At 44.4% G+C, this 20,201-nt stretch overlaps 1 protein-coding gene and 3 pseudogenes across 2 annotated transcripts; 3 read left to right on the top strand and 1 right to left on the bottom strand.

The window, feature by feature from the left end:
• Positions 1–855: 855 nt before the first annotated feature.
• On the top strand, positions 856–2,888 carry LOC120659530 (polycomb group RING finger protein 1-like). Of its 2 annotated transcripts, XM_039937707.1 has the most exons (6): positions 856–1,104; positions 1,500–1,593; positions 1,770–1,946; positions 2,032–2,273; positions 2,469–2,553; positions 2,828–2,888. In XM_039937707.1, the coding sequence occupies exons 1-6, from the start codon at positions 987–989 to the stop codon at positions 2,841–2,843; spliced, it is 732 nt and encodes a 243-aa protein (XP_039793641.1). In that variant the 5' UTR covers positions 856–986; the 3' UTR covers positions 2,844–2,888. The 2 variants fall into 2 exon arrangements, with proteins under 2 accessions (XP_039793641.1, XP_039793640.1); XM_039937706.1 differs by lacking the exon at positions 2,828–2,888 and having other exon boundaries at positions 2,469–2,678.
• Positions 2,889–9,386: 6,498 nt separating this feature from the next.
• Positions 9,387–13,357, top strand: LOC120659529 (annotated as a pseudogene).
• A 3-nt stretch (positions 13,358–13,360) lies between these two features.
• Positions 13,361–16,102, top strand: LOC120662310 (annotated as a pseudogene).
• Positions 16,103–17,216: 1,114 nt separating this feature from the next.
• LOC120659528 lies at positions 17,217–18,930 on the bottom strand (annotated as a pseudogene).
• Positions 18,931–20,201: the final 1,271 nt, after the last annotated feature.

Raw genomic sequence — 20,201 nt, 5'->3', positions numbered from 1 at the left:
CGCCTCAGTTAATCTATTAACCCAAACGAAACGCGTAACACAACCACTTCGATTAATGACTATTAACTGAGACATTTTTTCTAAATCTACTCATTTCGGTTAAGATCCCTATAAAGACCCCCCAGCCCCCTTTATCCCCCCGTGGCTCCTCCTCCAGCCCCCTTTATCCTCCCCGCGGCTCCTCCTCCATTATTTCGTTTTTTGAGCTTAAAACACGAAAATTGGTCATTTTAGTGGGGGAGAGGTTTTGCCCTTCGATTTGGTGAAGGGGGCACCGCAAGAGGTTTACCCATCAACTCTCATCTTCTCTCTTTTACATGATTGTGCTTTTTTCAGATCTAAATGGAGGAGAGAGAAAAGCCGAATCTTCGCAAACTGACGCTGGACAACGATAATGGAAAGAAAAAGGAAAAAAAAAGACAATGGAAAGTAAGGAAAATGTTGAAGAAACACCGGTATTGAAACAATTGGTAGCGCCGGTGAAATTTCGGAAGGTATATAAACTAAGTGTCAAATTTAGTGAGATATCAGATATTGAGATCTCTCGTACCTTCATCTAATTTAAAATAATAAGGTATGCTCATTGATTTCCTATCCTTTGAAATCGGAGAGATTTTATAAAACATTTATAAGACAGGGTCTCTAAACTGTCATTCATATCCACTAATTTCGTGTCACAAGATTTATAGATATATAATAGTAGAACTCAAAATTATAAAGCCAGTGAAAATAATCCTCACCAAAACGTTTTATATAAATCTAGTTAAAACAAAATCAAAATTTTGAGGAAAGATACCAAATTTGCTTGAGAATAACCTACCGTTGAGGTGCAAGGCCCGAACAAATCCACTTCAGTCTTCACACGGTCGGACAAAAGGAACGCATAACCCCCGCAAACCTCGCCGCCGACGGCGGTGACGACAGGACTGCGCTCCTGCTCCGCCGCCGTGCATCCCGAGCAGCTCTCGGCGCGCGGCGGAGAGAGCATGGACATCGACGACGAGGCGACGGTGCGCCGCTCGAGCATCGCGCCGTGCGTCACTTGCGGGCTCTGCGGCGGCATCCTCCGCGACGCCACCACCGTCTCCGAGTGCCTCCACTCCTGTAAGCTCCTCAGGCTGCTGCCACCATCATCTCTATTCCTTCGCGTGAGCAAGCATTCTTGATGAGCGAAATCCCCCCCCCCCCCCCCCCCCCCCCACCACCACCATCACACACACACACAAAGGTCTACAATTCAGTTATGAAACCTAGAAAAGATTCTTCGAAGTAATAGCTATATTCGAAATAGAAGAACTACCAGGATGTGAACTGTAGCCTTGAGCATGTTGCACCCTACATTATGTAATTCCCTCAGGAGGGTTCACATAGCTATATTTTCTTAACATTTAGGTGTGCTTTCAGAGCTCGTGCTTGTAGCTGACAACCTTTTACTAATTTGTAAACAGATAAATCTTATAATGCATTACTCGGTCGATATTATGGTGTGTTTTGACTAGTTTGCAGGAAATGCATATATGAGAAGTTAGAGGATGAGGATAACAAACATTGCCCTACGTGCAGTGCTGATTTGGCCTGTGATCCAAAGCTCAGGTCTTGTATTTCTCCTTCACTTTTTGTTAGTTTGTAATGATTAGGCAAAGGGATTCCACAATAATGTTGCTATGCTTTCTGTACCCTCTCTTTCATGTTTGTTGAAATTTTAGTATACAAGCAGTGCAGAGTAACAATATATCGGAAATTTACTTGTTGCTCGATCTCGACTTCAGAGAATTTGAAAATGAAAGAGCACAGATGGCTGCTGCTTGTGAGAGAACAAGAATTCTTGAAGAGAGACTTCAAAGAGAGTTTGAGATATCCCAGAGTACTGCAAGAATATTGGAGAGGATTGATGCCTACATAGGTCGTGGCCAAGCTTTAGAGGCAGAGAACGCAAGACTTAGAGAGTGAGTTCTCGCCATGGTTCTGTACTGAAGTTTCTTCTAAGAAAAACATTACACAATTTACTTTTGCACTTGACCTTAATTTCAGAGCGTTGGAAAACGAAAGAGCAGATAAAGCTGCTGCTTTTCAGAGAACAAGAGTTCTTGAAGGGAGGCTCCAGACAGAGTCTGAGAGAATCCAGATCGAGTCTGAGATAGGCCAGAAGGTAGAAGCTGCCCTGAGTAAACTACTGCAGGATTACCAGGATTTGGTGTTACAGATTTCTGTGAGCAGTAAAGAACTTGCTATGCTCCGGAATAGTTTTGACATGCTTGAGAAAGAGAATACAGGTAAAAGGTCCAATTTATCATAACATCCTTAAAATATTTTGGCATGAATAAATCATACATCACGTTTCAATATTCTCAAGAAAATCAAGTTGATCATCCGAACAAATTGTTAGCTCAAAAAATCATAATGCAAGAGTCATCGGTGAACTGAGCAATACATCTAGAGTTATTGATATCGAGATATGTTTTGAACAGTTTACAAGAAATCTAGAAAGAAGTTCATGGGTGAGGACATAAACTTCTGCTGCCTTATGTGCGCTGCTCCAGTCAAGAATCTGAGGTCTTGTTTGTTTCCCTCATTATTTTTGCTGTGTTGCTGAGTTATATATTTTTGTTTTTGCCTCTACCCTTGTCATGTGGGGACGCCACTATCAGCGTACTAAATGGAGCTAAAATATTGAAAGTAAGGATTCACTTCTAGTAGCCTTTCAGCAAAAGAACTCCAGAGCCAAAAAGCTTGCATGTCTAGGTAATGGGCTAAGTATACCCAAAGTCGGGTAAGCCTTGCTGAGTATTAGTATACTCAGGGTTGTTGTTGTAACCCTTCTGAACAGGTTGTGTCCCCGCTGACTTCGAGGAGGTCTGTGCGTCCTGGATTGGACAACCGCTTCCTCCTGGGTGGACCGTCGAGTGGGCCCCGTCTTCTCCGTGAAGAACGGGCAGGTTGGAATCACATCGGTGGGCAGGATGTGAATCTCACCTTGTATCGTCGTCGTGGTTATCGTATTGTATTTCGAACTCGGTTTTAAACTTCCGCTGTGTTTTGAACTCTGTCGTTTGTACTTAAAGCTTTTATGTAAAACCTGTGTTGTAAATTAATTTGAAGATTTCTGTATGCTGGTATCACATGTGCTCGTCTTCGTACGGGTCTACTAGTCAATTGTGATCCTGGAGTACAGTAGTTTAATTGGGATTTACCCGACAGTCTGTCAGATTACACTGTTTTAAGTGCACAGTAACTTGATTAAGTATTAAGATGATGGTTAGCGCACTTAAGCCGGTTTAATTTGGGCGGTGCTGCTACAGCGGGTCTCCCGATTGTCGAGAAACTGGTCCTCCAGGGCGCACCAGACAGTGCAGGCGGTGGCGACGCGATCGATCACCATCTCGGCGAGGTCGGTGGAGATCGTGCCGGCGATCCAGGACTTGACAACGCAGTCCATGCGTGTCCAGTCTGGGAAGTCGGGCGCCGGAAGGTCGACAAGAACGTGACTCTCCAGCGAGTACTTGCCGATGATGAGGAGGATCTGATCGCGCCACCGGGTATAGTTCCCGGTGTTGATGCCGAGGAGGACGTGGACGAGGCTCCGAATGTTCTGCACGCTGATGGCCTGGGCGTGCAGGTTGACGAGGGCGGCGGCTTCATGGGCCAGGATGGCGTGATGAAGTGCGGTGCCGCCGGAGTCGACGAAGACAGCGTCCTTCTCCTTCTCTGCGTCGGGATCGGCGTCGGGGGCGCCCTCGGCGGCGAGGGCCCGTTCCCTGGCCGCGCGGGCGAGGGCGTCACGGTCGCGCTGGGCAGTAGCATCACGCTCCTGCGCAGCGACGGCAGCCTCCTGCTCCGTGGCCTCGGCCCTAGCTAGGGCGGCCTCGCGCTCCGCCTGGGTGGCGGCAGCGGCGGCGGTAGGGTCGATGGTGTGCGGGGAGGAGGGGTGGGTCCCAACCATGGTGGATGCGGCGGCAAATCACCGGCGCACAGGGTTGGGGCGTAGCCGGACCGGCGCGCTATGGCAGCGGAAGGAGCAGGGAGGAAACCCTAACTCGTGATACCATGTAAGCAATGTATATTGCGGGGAATGAATTGATTGATTGATAGAGATGCACAGGGGTGTACATATATAGACGGGATACCCTAGATTGGTTTATAGAAATACCACCATCAGAGGGATCCCGTCGCCGCCTACCAATCAGCAGGGGGCGGCGCCCCAAGCCAGGAGGGCTGGGCGCCGACCACCCAAGGCCCAATGGGCCGGCTACTCATAACCCTAATTGCCTTGCTAACAATTTGTTACAAGAACAGTAGGCATTCTCCTCTTTTTATTCCATTTTTTTTGCAGCTTCTCTAACTTTTTTGAGCCTTAAGCAAATTGAGGCTGCTGCATTGCGCTCCAAATGAAAATTACTTTCCCAAGTTTACAGCACAAGAGGGGGAAAGGAGGGACTTTTTAGCCAGTGGTTATCAAACCTAAAAACTGAAGGTTTTGGTACAGAGGTAGAGGCATGTAAAATAAGGGGAACATGATCTGACGTAACACGAGTACAAGAGGAAAGAGTTGTGTCAGGAAAAAGGGAGCTCCAAGTTAAGTTAACCAAAGCACGATCAAGTCTACAAAGCGTGGGGGAATCCTGATTATTTGACCAAGTATACAGCCTATCTAGGAGAGGAATGTCCTGGAGACCAAGATCATTAATAAAATCATTAAACCAGTCGGCCTCAACAGAATTGAAGTTGTCACTAGACTTTTCATGTGCAAATCTTACAAGATTAAAATCACCTATAATGAGCCAGGCCCCCTGTACCGAATCAGCAATACCTTTAAGAGAATCCAAAAAGGACTGTTTACTAGAATGATCACAAGGACCATAAACATTTGTAACACTGAAATTAAAATCCAGCAAAAGATGCGAGAATGAGGAGTGAACAAAGAAAGGTCCATTAACTGAAGAAACAAGATCAACACAGTTATCATTCCAAGCAGTTAAAATGCCTCCAGAGGCCCCCATGGAGGGCTTAAAGGAATGGTTAAGTAAATTCTGCTGCAAGAACGAAAGCGCTTTAAAATGAGTAACAGTCTGAAGTTTGGTTTCCTGACAAGCAACCAAATCAACATTGCAGGAAGAAATTGCACGTTTAACATCCTGGCATTTTGACTTCTGGCCTAAGCCTCTAACATTCCAAGAAGCGATATTAAGGGAGCGAAAATTAACAGACATGATAAAACAAGTTCAGAAGCTCTAAGCAGGATCAAATAGGGTTCGAGTACATCAGAGCAAAAGACCATAATGATAAAATAACAATTAACCTTGCACGCAGGCAAGACAAAAGACAAGGTACGAGAACGCCGACAGGGGAGAAGGGGCTTAATGGTCAAACTGCATTCTAGAATCCCTAGAATACAAACCAAACAAGACCTTTGCCTTGCTCTGCAGTCTGCTCGTCTCTCCATCTTCTGGGGCCCGGCCGGACGCGCCCCAGTGGCTTCACGCCGCCAAGAACCCTGAAGGTCTTGTTTGGTTTGTATTCTAGGGATTCTAGAATGCAGTTTGACCATCCATTACGGTGTCAAATAAAAGCAGTTTGTAAAACTAACTCCAGAATCCTGCGCTAGGAATCTTGAAGAATCTAATGAGGCCTTTGACGCACAATTAGAAAATAGTTACTGTAGTATTACTGTAGTCAATCATCAATTAATTTTCGGCATTATATTCGTCGCGAAAAGTTATACCCATCCCTAAAAATTTTTTGCAAATAGACTTCATTTAGTACTCCATATATACAAGATTCTTTTCTTAGCTTGCATTCTAGGATGGAGAATGAACAAACCATACCCGGACGGTGCCTGAATTAGTAAAAAAACCGCGCAACCGGGGCCACCGGCCTTAACCATAGCTAGTGCAGTGCCGGCCTAGCGAATAACTCGTACCAGCAGCAGGAAAAAAAGTAAATTATAATGATTTTATTATATATATTAAAAAATAAGTGCAGTTCAAAAAGAAAGGGACTAGAGTTAAAAAATTATCATTATTTTATTATAAAGGGAATAAATAAATAAATCTGTATATGATCTAGGAAAAACTCTCGCGTTACGAACCTAATTTTTTTATTTGATAATCTTAATTGGTTCCTGGTACGAGGGGCGTACCATTAAATTAGGGTTTTTTTATCCACGCCACTACAATTTTGCAAATTTGGAGAACTGTCGTTACAGTTTGAGTATTAGGAAACATGCCATTACAATTTTGGTCTCCCTGGTCTGTGCCATTTTCTACGTATGCTAGGCGCTCGGGCCCACTGCCAGGTATGTATACGAGCAGAGCAAGCCACGACAATGACCTCTCCGTGCCGTTGTTTTCTTCAGCCCCGATGACTGATGCCTCTCTTACCCGCCACTCACTTCTCCCTCTCTGTTCCCCGCCCGCGCCTAACCCTAGCGCCGCCGCCGCCATTGCCGGAGTGCCCGCAGATGGATTAATAGGTGAAAGTGCATCTAGGCCCCTAATTGATTTTGGTGATTTTTGACAATCACAATTTGAGGATATGATGCTTTGAAGAAAGTGTGTGCAGGATTAAAATGAGAAATTCAAGAAGAAGATGAAAGGAAGGTCCCCAATTTCAAAATTAGTACGGTGGATTCAATCGGGATTTAATTTTAATTTTTGGTTTGAATTTGAGTATAGGATTCACCGTACTATTAAGGGGGACACATTCAAATGAATTTTAGGTTATTTAAATGCTTCATTTGAGATGACAATTTTGAGAGAAAACACCCACAAAAACCTTCACAGCAAATGTTTCTGCACTGGGTCGGATGATCCGGCCCAACAGTGTCTGAACTTTTGGAGTAAGTCTGGATGATCCGGTCTTGGGCCGGATGATCCGGAACTGGTGACTTTTGAGCGTCCTGAGCAGCACAGGTCGGATGATCCGGCCCTGTACCGGATGATCCGGACCTGAGAATTTCAGTGAGTGTTTAGTTCATTCTGTCAACACCCCGGATGATCCGAGGCTACCCCGGATGATCCGGACTCCACCAGAAAACACACAACGGTCACTTTCGGGGGTGGGATATATATACTCCTTCACCCCCTTCCTTCATTTCTCTCTCTCTCCCCGACTAACCTCGACTCCAAAGCACTAAATCCTCCACTTCTCTCCATCCTAGAGCTTGATTCTTGCAAGGAAACACCTAGGGATTGAGTGGAAGTGTGATTCGAGAGCACTCAGTGAGCTAGCACTTGTTCATCTCAAAAAGCATTTGAAGTAACCTCGATTCATCGATTAGCGTTTGTTACTCTTGGAGCTTTGCTCCTAGACGGTTAGAGGTGCCGGTGAGCTTCCATTTCTTTGTGGTTGAGCCGCCGGAAGTTTGTATTACCCATCCTTTGTGGACTCTTGCTAGTGAGCACCTCAATCCTCCTAAGTGGTTGATTGAGTGAGGGAAAGGGTTAAAGGGCAACCCTGCTCTTTGTGAGCACCTCAACGGAGATGTAGCTCCTTTGTGGAGGGCGGGATAAATCTTGTGTCAATTTCATTTTTGTTGTATTTATTGTTCTTGAGCTAATCTTGTCTTGATCTACTTGTTAGTTGCATTCTTCTAGTGCTAAAGTGCTTTACAGGCTTGTTTACTTCACTTGTCAACTTTGTATTCAAAGTGAATCGTTAATAGCTAAGTATAATTCAAATCTCGTGCAAGATTCCTATCCTCTGTCGGATCATCCGACCCTAGGCCAGATCATCCGGGCCTGACCAGGACCGGATCATCCGACCCTGACGCTTTTCTGCCAAGTTTTTCAAGAAATTTTTAAACAGGCCTATTCACCCCCCTCTAGGCCTAGTGTCGATCCTTTCAATAGGTCGGATTGACAGACTCAATCGGTGACGGTCGATTGATAGACTAAATCGGTCGATTGACAGACTAAATCGGTCAACTAACAGACTAAATCTGTGGCGGCCGCTTCGATCGGAGGAGATGTAGTAACCTTGAAGCATCTGCACCGTTGTTTTGCGGTGGAGATGGAGGACTGCGGGAACAGGTAAATTTTGCGCATCTCTATTAATTCGGTGTGAGCATGTAGTGTAGTTGACTTGTGCTTGTATATTTACACTTGCATCTGGGTTTGAATTTGATTGTTGGTAGGGACTGTTTGTTCGCGCTAGAGGTTAAAGTCCAAGGTTTTGCTTTCAAAGACTCTGATGGTAGAGAATCATACTGCAAAGACTGCATGATTAAGTGGGATGTGGAGTATTTATCACTAACGCTTGAAATGTTGGTCTCAAGTATTTCTGATGAATTGAAATTGCACTCTAACCAGTTACCCACGGTATGGTTCTTTGACAAAAGACTGCATGATATCTTTGAAATGTACAGGGACGAGATGAGTTGTCAAATTACAGTTGGAGTATTTGATAAGTCAGTTTGTTCAACTGCTGAATTTGATGAACTGCACCCTCTATGTGTGGTTACTCCGAATGTTAGATTTGAGGTGTCCAACAATGACTTTACCATACCCAATGAACCAAGTAGTGTTGCTCCTGTAATTCCAGAGGTAGCTGTTGAGTTAGGGGCTCCTGAAAAACCAGAGGCAGCTGCTGACCTAGAGCCTGACAGGAAGCCTGATATCTTTGACAATCCTGAAGAGTACGTTGGCGTCGATGATGAGGAAATTTATATTGTTGTTCCAGATGCAAAACTAGCCCATCATGCACATGATTTTGTTGATGCTCAGCCTTCGGATAAAAATGCTTGTGCACATGCTAATGATGATGAAGTTGATGATGCAGACCCTCTTGAGGTGCATGTACTCCATGATGCTGAGAATCCAAACATAGTGACTGGGGCACTTTTTTCTGATATCATTGCATTCAGGGAAGCAATCAAGCATCACGCTGTGAAGACTGGATTTGAGTTTGCTAGAGTCAAAACAGACAAGACTAGATTCATAACACACTGTGCTGCAAAGGGTTGTCCTTGGCGCATACATGCATTCACAATTTTTGATAAAAAAAACAATAAAGGTAACATATGTTGAATTTTGTTGCTTATGTGTTGCTGACAAGTTTGTGAATTGCTTATGACATGCTTCTTTGTTGCAGATAAAATTGCTCCTTGCAGAGCACAATTGTGCTACCACCAAGCTTAGAGAAGGAAAGATGGCAAGTCAAGACTGGTGTGCAGACAGGCTCTCAGATTGGGTAAAAAAGAATCCACAAAAGGGCCCAAAGGATGTCAAAGAGAAATTGGAGGGTGACTATGGAATAAAGTTGAAATACTCAAAGCTTGGACAGGCTAGGGTTTATCCTCTGCCACCGCCTCTCCCCACCACCAATTTTGTTGCCGAATTGCGCCTCCTATCCCGTCGTGCGCCTCTCGGCCCGCGCCGTCCCTCCCCCGACAGCTGCCACCATCGCTGTTGCACCTCCTAGACGGCCGGCTCGGCCACCGCTGCCCCGGACTCCTCCCGCTGCTACCGCCCCAAGCTCGCCGTCCTCGATGTCTGCACCCACCCCTTCCATCGACGCCCCACAATAAAAAAAAAAGAGAAGAAGCTGAAGGATCTGCCATGGCGACTGCTGCTCCTGCCCCGACCGTTGCGGACCGTATCATTTCTTAGTTTGATCTGTGTAGTCTCGGAGTAATATATGATTCATTTTTACTCATGTTTATAATTGAAGAAATTAAACTATCTCGATATTCTTAGTTTGATCGTCGTGTGAGTTGTATGATTGAACTGTGTGGTGCTTGGTTGAATTTTATATTTTTCCTTGATTCGTGAGTTGCAGAGGCCACCAATCTCATGCAGAAGCTGTCTCTGGAGAGCAAGAAGGATGGCTCCAACGCTGCCAAAAAGGTAGCTCTCTGGGCACTTTTGGGTGGTCTTTGTTTTGTAAGGATTCACTACTACTACTACTACTAATAATAATAATAATAATAATAATAATAATAATAATAATAATAATAATAATAATTACAACAACAATCATGCCTTCCTAATTTGCACAATTGTAGCCTTCTGGGTTGCCATATGGATCTGCCAACTCTGGAGATGCACAGAGTGCTGCTTCACAGGTGGACAGGTCGATAACTCCTCTATTGCAGGAGGCCATGGATCCTAACTTCTTCTACCAGGCCAGTGGATATGCCTCTCCAGCCTATTACTATCCTAGTGGTACATAAACCTCTGCTCCTTGTCACCGCAAACCTTGGTAGGCGGCTAAGCTCAATGATTGCAATGTTTAATTCTTGTATCCTGGTTTGCCAGGTTATGATGGCTCAGCCAATGAGTGGGACTCAAGGTATGCTGGTCATGAAGGAATGGAGATGCCCCCTGTAAGTTAACATTTGTGCTGACTGTGCCATTATCTCAACTATTTGTATTTTGGGGTTTAAGATACATTTGGATTATGTGCTTTCACCTTCTCTAGGAAGCTAAGAACAAATATTGAGTGGCATGTGAACACACATTCAGAGTTGTTAATTCTGAATGTTGGTGAATCACTTATTTACTCATGCGACAGTATAAGAGGTGAAGTTGATTCTTTTATTTTTCGTTTCTATTGAACAAATGTAGCAGAGCATGTACGGCGACATGTACCATGGATATGGCTATGCTCCATACGGCCCATATCCTTCGGGTTCTCCTGTACCAAGTGCTGGGCATGATGTCCAGTCATATGGCTCTCAGCAATATAATATCAGTACCCGACTCAATATTATCAGCCACCAACCTCAGCGAATTCAACCCATGGTGTAAATGGCGCCAGTTCTCAACCTGAGCTGCCTTCTGTTGTCAGTCAACAGACACGTGTTTTGGTAGATGCAACAAAAGCAAGTGCAAATGGTATGCCGACTGCTAACAACAGCTCGCTGCCACGTAAGCAGACCCACCTGAATGTTCCAGTAGCGAATAATGGTTCATATGGAAGAGGACCTATGCAAGGTGGCGGACCTTCTGCAAGCAATTATGGTCACAGCGGTCTTCGATCTCCAGCTCAATGGTACGATGGGGCAGTTTACTCAAATGGGCATCAAAGACCAACTGCCACTTCTACATCTTACCGTTCCAATTCATCTTCTGCGAGAAATCAGAGCCAGCGTCCAACAACAAACCTCATGGTGTGTTCTCCAAACAAATCATTTCCATAATATTGTTTTTCAGAGTTTCATTTCAATTAACTATGTCTGGCAATCAATGACTCTCTTAAAGCTTGCTCTCACATATCATTGATAATGAAATGTACGACCTTGCACATAACAATGCGACACATCTGCATATTTGGATTATTTTTTTCGAGCAATATCGGGGGAGATCCCCACCTACCATTAATTGAAAATTTAGATTCCAGTTGATCCCCGGCATTCCGGGAAGGAGATACAGGGGAGAGGTTTAAGAGAGAAGAGTTGAGGAAGGAGGAGGATTACATGTTGCGAGCCAAGCTTGCCAAACTTGTAGTTTCTGCCTATGTTTCTTGTATCGTCTTGTCCAGGCGTCGAGATCCAATGCAACTCGTCTGAGAACCTCGCGAGGAGTAGAGTCGAGCTGATAAAAAATCATAGAGTTCCGAGCTGATCCAATGCATATTTGGATTATTATGGCAAGTATGCAGTGCCCTTGAATAAAACTTAGCTGGTAGTTTTGTTTATTTCCAGGGTATGCATGCGCAGATGCCTTCGTCTGGGATGGGTCTGACCTCACCTAGCTATCCTTCTAGGATGTACCTCGACAACAGATTATTTGGACAGTATGGTCAGTACGGAAACACGCTGAAAGGTGGGCTTGGTTTTGGATCAAATGTGTATAACTCAAGAAACAATGGAAGGTGGGGAGTCGTAGATACCAAATACAAGCCTGTCCTTTGTTTAGTTGCAAAATTCAAAATTTCAAAACTATCACATCGAAAAGGAATCTTACATGCATAGAGTATTATATCTAAACGAAATAAAAAACTAATTGCATAGTTTCTTTGTAAATTACGAGACAAATCTAATGAGCCTAATTAGATCATAATTAGACACTAACTTGCTACATTAATTGCTACAGTAACCATGCGCTAATGATAGATTAATTAGGCTCATTGAATTCGTCTCGTAGTTTACAGACAAGTTCTTTAATTAGTTTTATGATTAATCTATGTTTAATACTTCAAATGTGAAAAAAATTCTATTTCAAAAATTTTACACGTGCAACTAAACGAGGGCCTAGAGGGCGTGCACCTTTTGGTTTTGGTGGGGAGAATCAAGATGGCTTTACCGAGCTGAACAGAGGACCAAGATCTGGTGGTTTCAAGCACCAAAAACAGTTTGGGCCTGCTGTCACTATTGCCGTGAAGGGCCAGGCCCTCCCTTCACCTGAAAAACAGAACAACGCTCTTCCAGACAAAGGCCAATATAACCAGGAAGGATTTCCTGTAGCCTACAAGGATGCAAAATTCTTCGTTATCAAATCATATAGTGAAGATGATGTGCACAAGAGTATTAAATACAATGTGTGGGCTAGCACTCCTAATGGAAATAAGAAGCTGGATGCTGGATACCGAGAGGCTCAGGAGAAATCCAGTGACTGCCCAGTGTTCTTGTTTTTCTCTGTAAGTCTTCTGCATGTTTCCCTATTATTACCTCTTCTTTGTCATTCCCTGTTTGACCTTGAGCTTCGCCCTTAGGTGAACACAAGTGGTCAGTTTGTTGGTGTTGCTGAAATGGTTGGCCCTGTTGACTTGGATAAGACTGTGGAGTATTGGCAACAAGACAAGTGGAATGGTTGTTTTCCACTCAAGTGGCACATAGTCAAGGATGTGCCCAACAACATCTTGAAGCACATTACGCTGGATAACAATGATAATAAGCCTGTTACAAACAGCCGTGACACACAAGAGGTATATTTTTGTGAGAGTCCTTTGATACTATAGTGACAAATTACATCATGATGCAACTGGGGGTACTGCAAAGATAATGGTTTAGTGTCTTTTCTGGATAATTATAGATTATCTGCAACCATGCAGGTTTTGTGGTATCTGCAAATTATTAAGATATACTGCCTGAATCATGAACCTGATTTGGTACTGGAGTTCGTTAGCTGGGGCTCATCATGGGAGTGAGTCAGTTTTACTTCAATTTTCTGTTTTAGTTGTGTGACTGGTTTTTCGTGTTCCGCCACCTGTGTTAGGTCTCTTACATACCCTGTGACATTGGGTTTGTTGTAATTTCTTGCCTTTTTTTTTACCTTTCTCTTAGCTCTATTTTTGTTAGCGAAGCAGCTGATTTCTATACTTGTGGAAAACATTAAGGTAGTTTTTTTTCGTGTCGTGGTACTGCTGGAGAGTAATAAAACAAGACTCTGTGTGGATGCCTTTTTATGCTCATGTAGTGTGACACTACCTCGAGTGTGAGACTTACTTGATCCCGTTTCACGGATTATCGAATCTGTTACCGCCTCCGATTGCGCGCGCTTACCGGTTGGTTTTGTGTTTGGAATCGTGCAGACTCGAGCACCTTGGCCGGCGACCTGCAGAGGATCCTCTCCACCATGCGCGAGCTCGACGACAGGGCACATGGTGATGATTTCTTCTTCTTATTTTAAAGAATTGTGTTTGTTTTTTCTTCTTCTCTTCTGTTTGCTTAGTGTCCTTTGATGCTAAGTTGCATTTTCGTGAACTATAGGTGGAATGTAAGCACTGGTTACTGCTTGGTATGATGATATTTGGATGATTGCTTTTGCTTAAGTTTCTCGTCTTATGGTTTTGTGTTTCAGGCATTATGGGTCAGACCAAAGAGCAGATAAAGTATCTCCTGGGAGTATCGTCCCATGGGTATGACAGGTCAAACATGGATGATGATGAGTCGGAGAAGATGAAGAAGGATATAGAAGCTAGTCAGGACAATGCTCTGAGTCTCTGCACCGAGAAAGTGTTGCTGGCAGCCAAGCTTATGACCTGGTACTGCCTCCTTGCTGTCATTTTCCTAAATTTCAATGTTATGCATTCAACTAGTCAGTATATCTATTTCATGTTTGCTACTTATCTTAGTTGATGTTTAAAGATATTCCCCAATCAGCTCTAACATTTTGTTCTGAACTCCAAAATTACTGAAGAGTATGTGTTTGTACTACTGTACAAATTGAAATAAGATTCTATAGTCAAGTTTTGTAACCACTGATATGCTCTGAGTTTCCACAGTTATAAGTTGCACAAATTCAAATGCAAGTAGTAACTGAATTTATAGAAAATGATAAGCAAGATGAAATTAAATTTGAGTATGTTATGAAAATCCTGATGCGATTCATATATCGTTTGATATGCCACCATATATCTAAGGTTAAATGTTTAGAATCATAACATATGTTATACCCATATATGGATGTAAACCGATTTTACCTCCATCTATCCATCTAGAATCCTCCTCGCATTTAACTGGTGAGTTCAATGGATGCTATTACTCCTGAGCTTGATCCAGAATTGGAGATTTTAGTATTTCCATTTTTTTAGTCACTTGCTTTGTGTGGATATCTGTTTGTAAGCACCTTGGACATTATTGTACAGATAGAGAGCCATATCAAACGCCTTGATGAAGACCTGGGCCAGTTTGCAGAAGATCTAAAGCATGGTATTAGCAATCAAGGCAGATTCTAGGCATTATTGTGGGATGCCATTCTTAGTTATTTGTCAAACAGATTATTGATCTCTCCCTCTCAATTGCAGAAGGAAAGATACCTCCAGATGAACCTCCTGTCCTTCCTCCAGTTCCGGTGGTTAGCAGAGATGAGAAAAGGAGGCTTGGTTTTAGTACACCTCAATCATCAAAGAAATTTAGAGAGAGGGAGTGGGACAGGGAAAGGGGTATGGACTTCGATTTAATGCCCCCTCCAGGTAGCAGCAAGAAAGCAGGTACATCTATGGATGTGGATCAAATGATTGATCCAAATGAACCGACGTATTGTATATGCCACCAGGTGAGTTTTGAAACAATAGACCTTTTAATATTTCCTAGAACTTAAATGTGCATTATATCTAAATTATTTTTTCACAAATGCTCGCTGAATAAAATTCTTATTCATCATTGGTATTTCAGGTTTCATATGGTGATATGATTGCCTGTGACAATGAGAATGTAAGTCGTTTTGGTGCCAGATAATCATGACTCATGAGTTATTTGTCAGAGTTAAATTATAGTTTCTTTTACATTATAAGCTTGTCAATCTCAGATAAGGCTTAAAACTTTTGCAGAGGTGGTTTTGCTGGGATTTTAAGACTTCTTTGTTTTCATTTCAAACAACAAAACTTACTGTTCACTTCAATATACTTTGATGCAGCTTGACTTCTCCTTGTCTGTAGTGTATCATCTTATCTTTAAGTTTGTGGTTTTCTCTACCTTTTACCATTCAGAGTTGCAGACTAAGGATTTTGCTCACTACTTTACTCTTATGGCTAGGATATAATATTAGCTTGTTCTTGTATATTATAGAGCATATTGCAGGTCAGATACTGTAGAATTGGTCAATTACAATAAAGTTCTGACAGCATTTTATCCCCTGTTCAATTGCTTTCTAGTTACATGGGCCATTTTTTGTCATTGAGTTATCATGACACGGTAAACCAGATAAAGGCACCTATATACCAAAATTTTGCTTTCCCAAACTTTTTGTCAACAAACCACGCTCATATACCAGCATATGTGGAATGTGGTGTATGATTCTTCAAGATCACTGAAATAGTATGATTTCCAAACATCGTTACAAACCAAAATTGAACTTCTCCAACCTTTTTGCCAACAAATCATGGTCATATGTGTTTGACTTTTTGCAATCATACATAAAGCCTAAAGTTAAATAGTATGATTTCCAAACATTGCTGCTGAAGAAACATCCAGCAGGCTTCTGCCAACCAAATTTTATAATTAGAATCCACAGTTTTCATGCTGTCACATTTGAAACACGATTATTATGGTACATTTTTTTTCTTGTGTGAAAGCTACCTATCTCCGCTAAATTCTAATTGTTTTACCTTCACTCAACAGTGTGAAGGAGGCGAATGGTTTCATTACACGTGTGTGGGTTTGACTCCAGAAACGAGATTCTAGGGAAAATGGTTTTGCCCGACATGCAGGAATCTTCAATGAGGGTTCTCCTAAGTTGGTAAGATGCATACCAGTAACAATTACTTTATAAAACAAATCCTTGTTACAATTCATGTTATACGGTATCGTAGATCTGAAAAGTGAAAACCCTGTATGCTGTTCCTTTTTGTACAGTCTTTCCTATCATAGATTTTAAAAACCTGTAGGCTGTTCCTGTAGTAAAGTCTTTCCTCATTACAAAGAAATTTCCTACCATCTGATAATTAACTGTCTGTATTAACTCCAAATTTCTGTGGTTCTTCACATCTTCCATTTCTGTTTGCATATATTGCGTGGGACTATCTCAGCACTGACAAAGCTTCCTGCAGCTCAACTCCAGAATTAAGCTTGACTAGAGATGTTTCCTGTCAACTAATGGCAATTATAAACTAGCATCCATGTTATATCATCAATTGCGTTCAAAGCTAGTCCCCTATCTTTATCAAAAGAAAAAAAAGGTGCCCTGTACGATATTCACTATGATCACCAACAAAGCTATTAGGGAAAGATTTGGCAGGATTTCTTTTCTGAACCAACTAACACATCAATATTTTCTCAACAGTGTGTGTTTGCTCAACCGCGTCAAGGACGCAAATGGTTCCTTGTGTGTTGGCATGAAACCTGAACTGAGATTGGAGGGGTAATGGTTTATGCCCAACATACAGGATCTTCTACCCGAGGTTGTCCAAAGTTGGAAGGGTGCAAAACTTGCCACAACTTGGAGCTGGAGCTTAAAGTGAGTTTAGCATTGGGGACTTCTTCATCTTTTTGGTAATGTACATGCTTGGCTGGAATGGAGATTTTCCTTGTTCCGAATAACTTATGGGATTTAGAAATGTTTGTAGTTGTGATAAGCAACGCTCTGCTGTTCCTTGGTGCTGTTGACCACATTGCAACTTAGAATCATCACATTGGACATCTGTTGCAATTTAGCGGGTTTAAACAAGATTAATGTTCTTAGCCCCTCGGTTCTCATTTTGTTATGAGCATTTCACTATGAGCAGGATTCCCAGCAGCTGTATACCAGTTACCACAGTGGTTGCTACAGGCCTACAGCCTACATAATCCATCTGTTAGACATCCTTGTCTTGCCAAGCCGCATCTGTTACTTCTATTGTAATGCTCCAGGGTCATTTGTTCTCCCAGTGTTACTGGTTCCCATGTAGTTCGATATGAAACACTGTGTTGTTGACATTGCAACCTAGCATTGTCGTAATTAACATAAAAAATAATAATTTACATTGTAATCAGCATATTGACAGCATTCATTTTCAGTATCCTCGTCTGTCATTTCACATTTGTCGCCCCGGAGACGATGGTGAGCCTAGGCATTGATTGGGGTTGCGCAGGTACTGAGCCCCTGCCACGTGTCACTGGGCCCCAGCACCACGGGCTCCAGCATGGCAGGCCCTACGACCACGTAGGCGTACATTCCGTACCACTGGTACTGGGACCCTGGGCTGAACACGTACAGCTCCTTGCAGTTCCCGTCCAAGAAACTCGCATCAGTGACCAGTCTCCCGGCCCTGCTTCTCTAATCAACCGAATAGATAGATGAGTGAACGCCGAAGCTCTCGAGGTCTCGTACCCGGTCGATGATGGTGAAGTCCCTGGGCGCGTGGCTGTAGACGCGGCACATCGCGTCCGTCATGTGCTTGTAGTGGTCCTCCTCGCCGTCAGGCTGATCGTCCGCCGCGCCACGGTCCCGGCCGCCGCCCGCGAGGATCATGTCGAATCCCCTGTTCGCCCACCGGTGCCGGGCCGACCCTGCGGCGGCCCTGTAGTCCGGCGGGATGATGCTGAACTCCGACAGCGCCGGCTCGACGCTGCGGTAGTCGGAGCCCTGGAGCCCCAGCGCGTAGGTGGCGTCCGGGGGGCTCACGCGCAGGTGGTTCGACACGCCGCACGACAGCGCCATCGGCGCCGGCGCGGTGTTGGTCACCGCGAGCTCCGTGGCCAGCGCCTCCGGATGCAGCGTCACCACGCACCTCGCCGCGCCCGCGCTCCCCGGAACCGCCGACACGAGCTCGATCTGCAAGGAAACGCGCCACGTCAGTGACCTGACGGCCTGACCTCGCTCGATGCACCATGCATGGCCGGCGTCCCGTGATCAGATTCTGTGGTGGCGCCGGTGCGCGCGTACCTCGATGGAGGTCGTGGGGTTTCCCCGGACGTCGCGGAGCCACCACGCCCCGCTAGGCGACCACCCGCCGCCGGCGGCGGCGCAGCGGAGGTCCACGGACACGCCGCCGCGGATGGCGGCCCGCCCGCCGGGGCCCTCGGCGACGTTCGTGTGGAGCACCTCCGTGACGGTGCCGTGCCACATGGCGGGCTTGTAGGACGTGACGAGCCCGCTGGGGAGCAGCAGGTGCGCCACGCTGCCGTTGCGGTTGCGCAGCGCCATCTTGACGGCGCTGCGCAACCGCAACGGCAGCGTGGGCTGCCGCCAACGGGCTCGAAGCCCACGCCGTGGCCGGCGAACTCGGCGGCCAGGTACTCCACGTTGACGGGGGCGAGGAAGGGACCCGCCGCTTTTTCCGCCGCCGTCGCTGGCGACAACGCGCGCACCTGGGGAGCTGCTGAACTCACAGGCCGCGCCCTCTGGCCGCCGCCGCCGCCGCCGCCTAGCTTGGGGGAGAGGCGCATGGCGATATGCTTCCGTGAGCTCGTGAGCTGGTGAGAGGGGTTGGAGTGGCATGGGGAGCTGCAGTGGCAGCAGGAGCGCAGAAGGGCGCCATGGCCAGCTCTACTGGTGAATGGTGACTGGGGAGTGGCAGTGTAACCTTATCTGTAAGTGTGTCGCTGAAGTCTGCTTAGACTGACAGGCCAAAGGTTGGGGAAGGGTAGGGAAATATCTCTTTGTTGGATATTTGTACTTTTCAGTAGGATATTTTCAAGCTGGTTCTACTTTTTTATTTTGCAGCATGTCAACCACTTTCGGTGACAAAATTCTCGGCCTACTGCAAAAAATTTCAGGCGGAGCTTGCCTGGAATGTAAATTTCACATAAACAGAATGCACGTGAACGTATAATTTTTTTTTATGCATGTTGGGAATTGGGATACAAAGTTTATTTCGGTTTTGAAAGCACTACAGCTTTGCTAGATTTTTTACAAGAGGCATTTGGATTTTGGAGGTAACATATGTAGAGGCAAAAACCAGGGCCTTTCAAAACTTGTAGTAATTGTGAGTTTTAGAAACTTCACTCCAAAGCTCTTTTTAATTTTACACTCTGTTCGGCTGGCTGCGGCTGGTGGCTGATGTTGATTTGTTGTGAGAGAAAAGTACTGCTGGCTGGCTGATGTTGATAACTGTTGCTGGTTTGGTGTGAGAGAAAAATACTGTTGGCTGGTTGCAGCAGAACAGAATGCTAGTGACTTCGGTTTATGAATTTACAGCTTTTTAACATCATGATTTTTTAAAATTACAAATCCAAACAGGTTATCCCACGTTTTAGTCAGTACGGTTGTTACCTTGTCTTAGGGTTTGTTGACATGTTTAGGCCAGTTGATGTGCCCCTGTTACCCTGCTCATTATTCTGAGCTCGTACTATTTTGCTATCAGGGCTGGTGGTCCAGCTCGCCTTCTTCACTTCCTGTCCAGACCTATTATATTTTTTAGATAATGAAAAATATCCGACTTCAAACCTCTTTATGAAGAGGCATCAATCCAAAATTATTACCTGGCATATAAAATTTAAACACACAATGGTCCAACATTATTGACTAATGCGTAAAATAAACGGTCATCCATGAGATGCGAAGAACTTCATGGATCTTGACTCTAGATCCTGACATGCTTTGAGAATACCATTCTTTCTGTCATCAGTGCCCTGCAATCGAGCCCAAAACCGGAGCCAATGCGTCCCTCTGGAAAGATCTATAAAGCCTGCAAAGCCTATTATATACTACTACAAAGCCTGCAAATGATCATAATAGATTAATGACAAAAATATTATATTCGTTCTAATCCATACAGAAATTTCTGCTCCCGAAGTTATGCTTTAGCTAGGTCACATCTCCTTTCCATCTCCTCTCTAGAACGTTCTATGGGCATTATCTGATTTTTTTGTACTTGCCATAGCGACCATACCTAAGGTTAGT

This window comes from Panicum virgatum, chromosome 2N, assembly GCF_016808335.1.
Source record: "Panicum virgatum strain AP13 chromosome 2N, P.virgatum_v5, whole genome shotgun sequence".
NCBI classification, from domain to species: domain Eukaryota; kingdom Viridiplantae; phylum Streptophyta; class Magnoliopsida; order Poales; family Poaceae; genus Panicum; species Panicum virgatum.
Note: the sequence above shows the minus strand (reverse complement) of the source record. Positions and strands in the feature narration are given on the sequence as shown.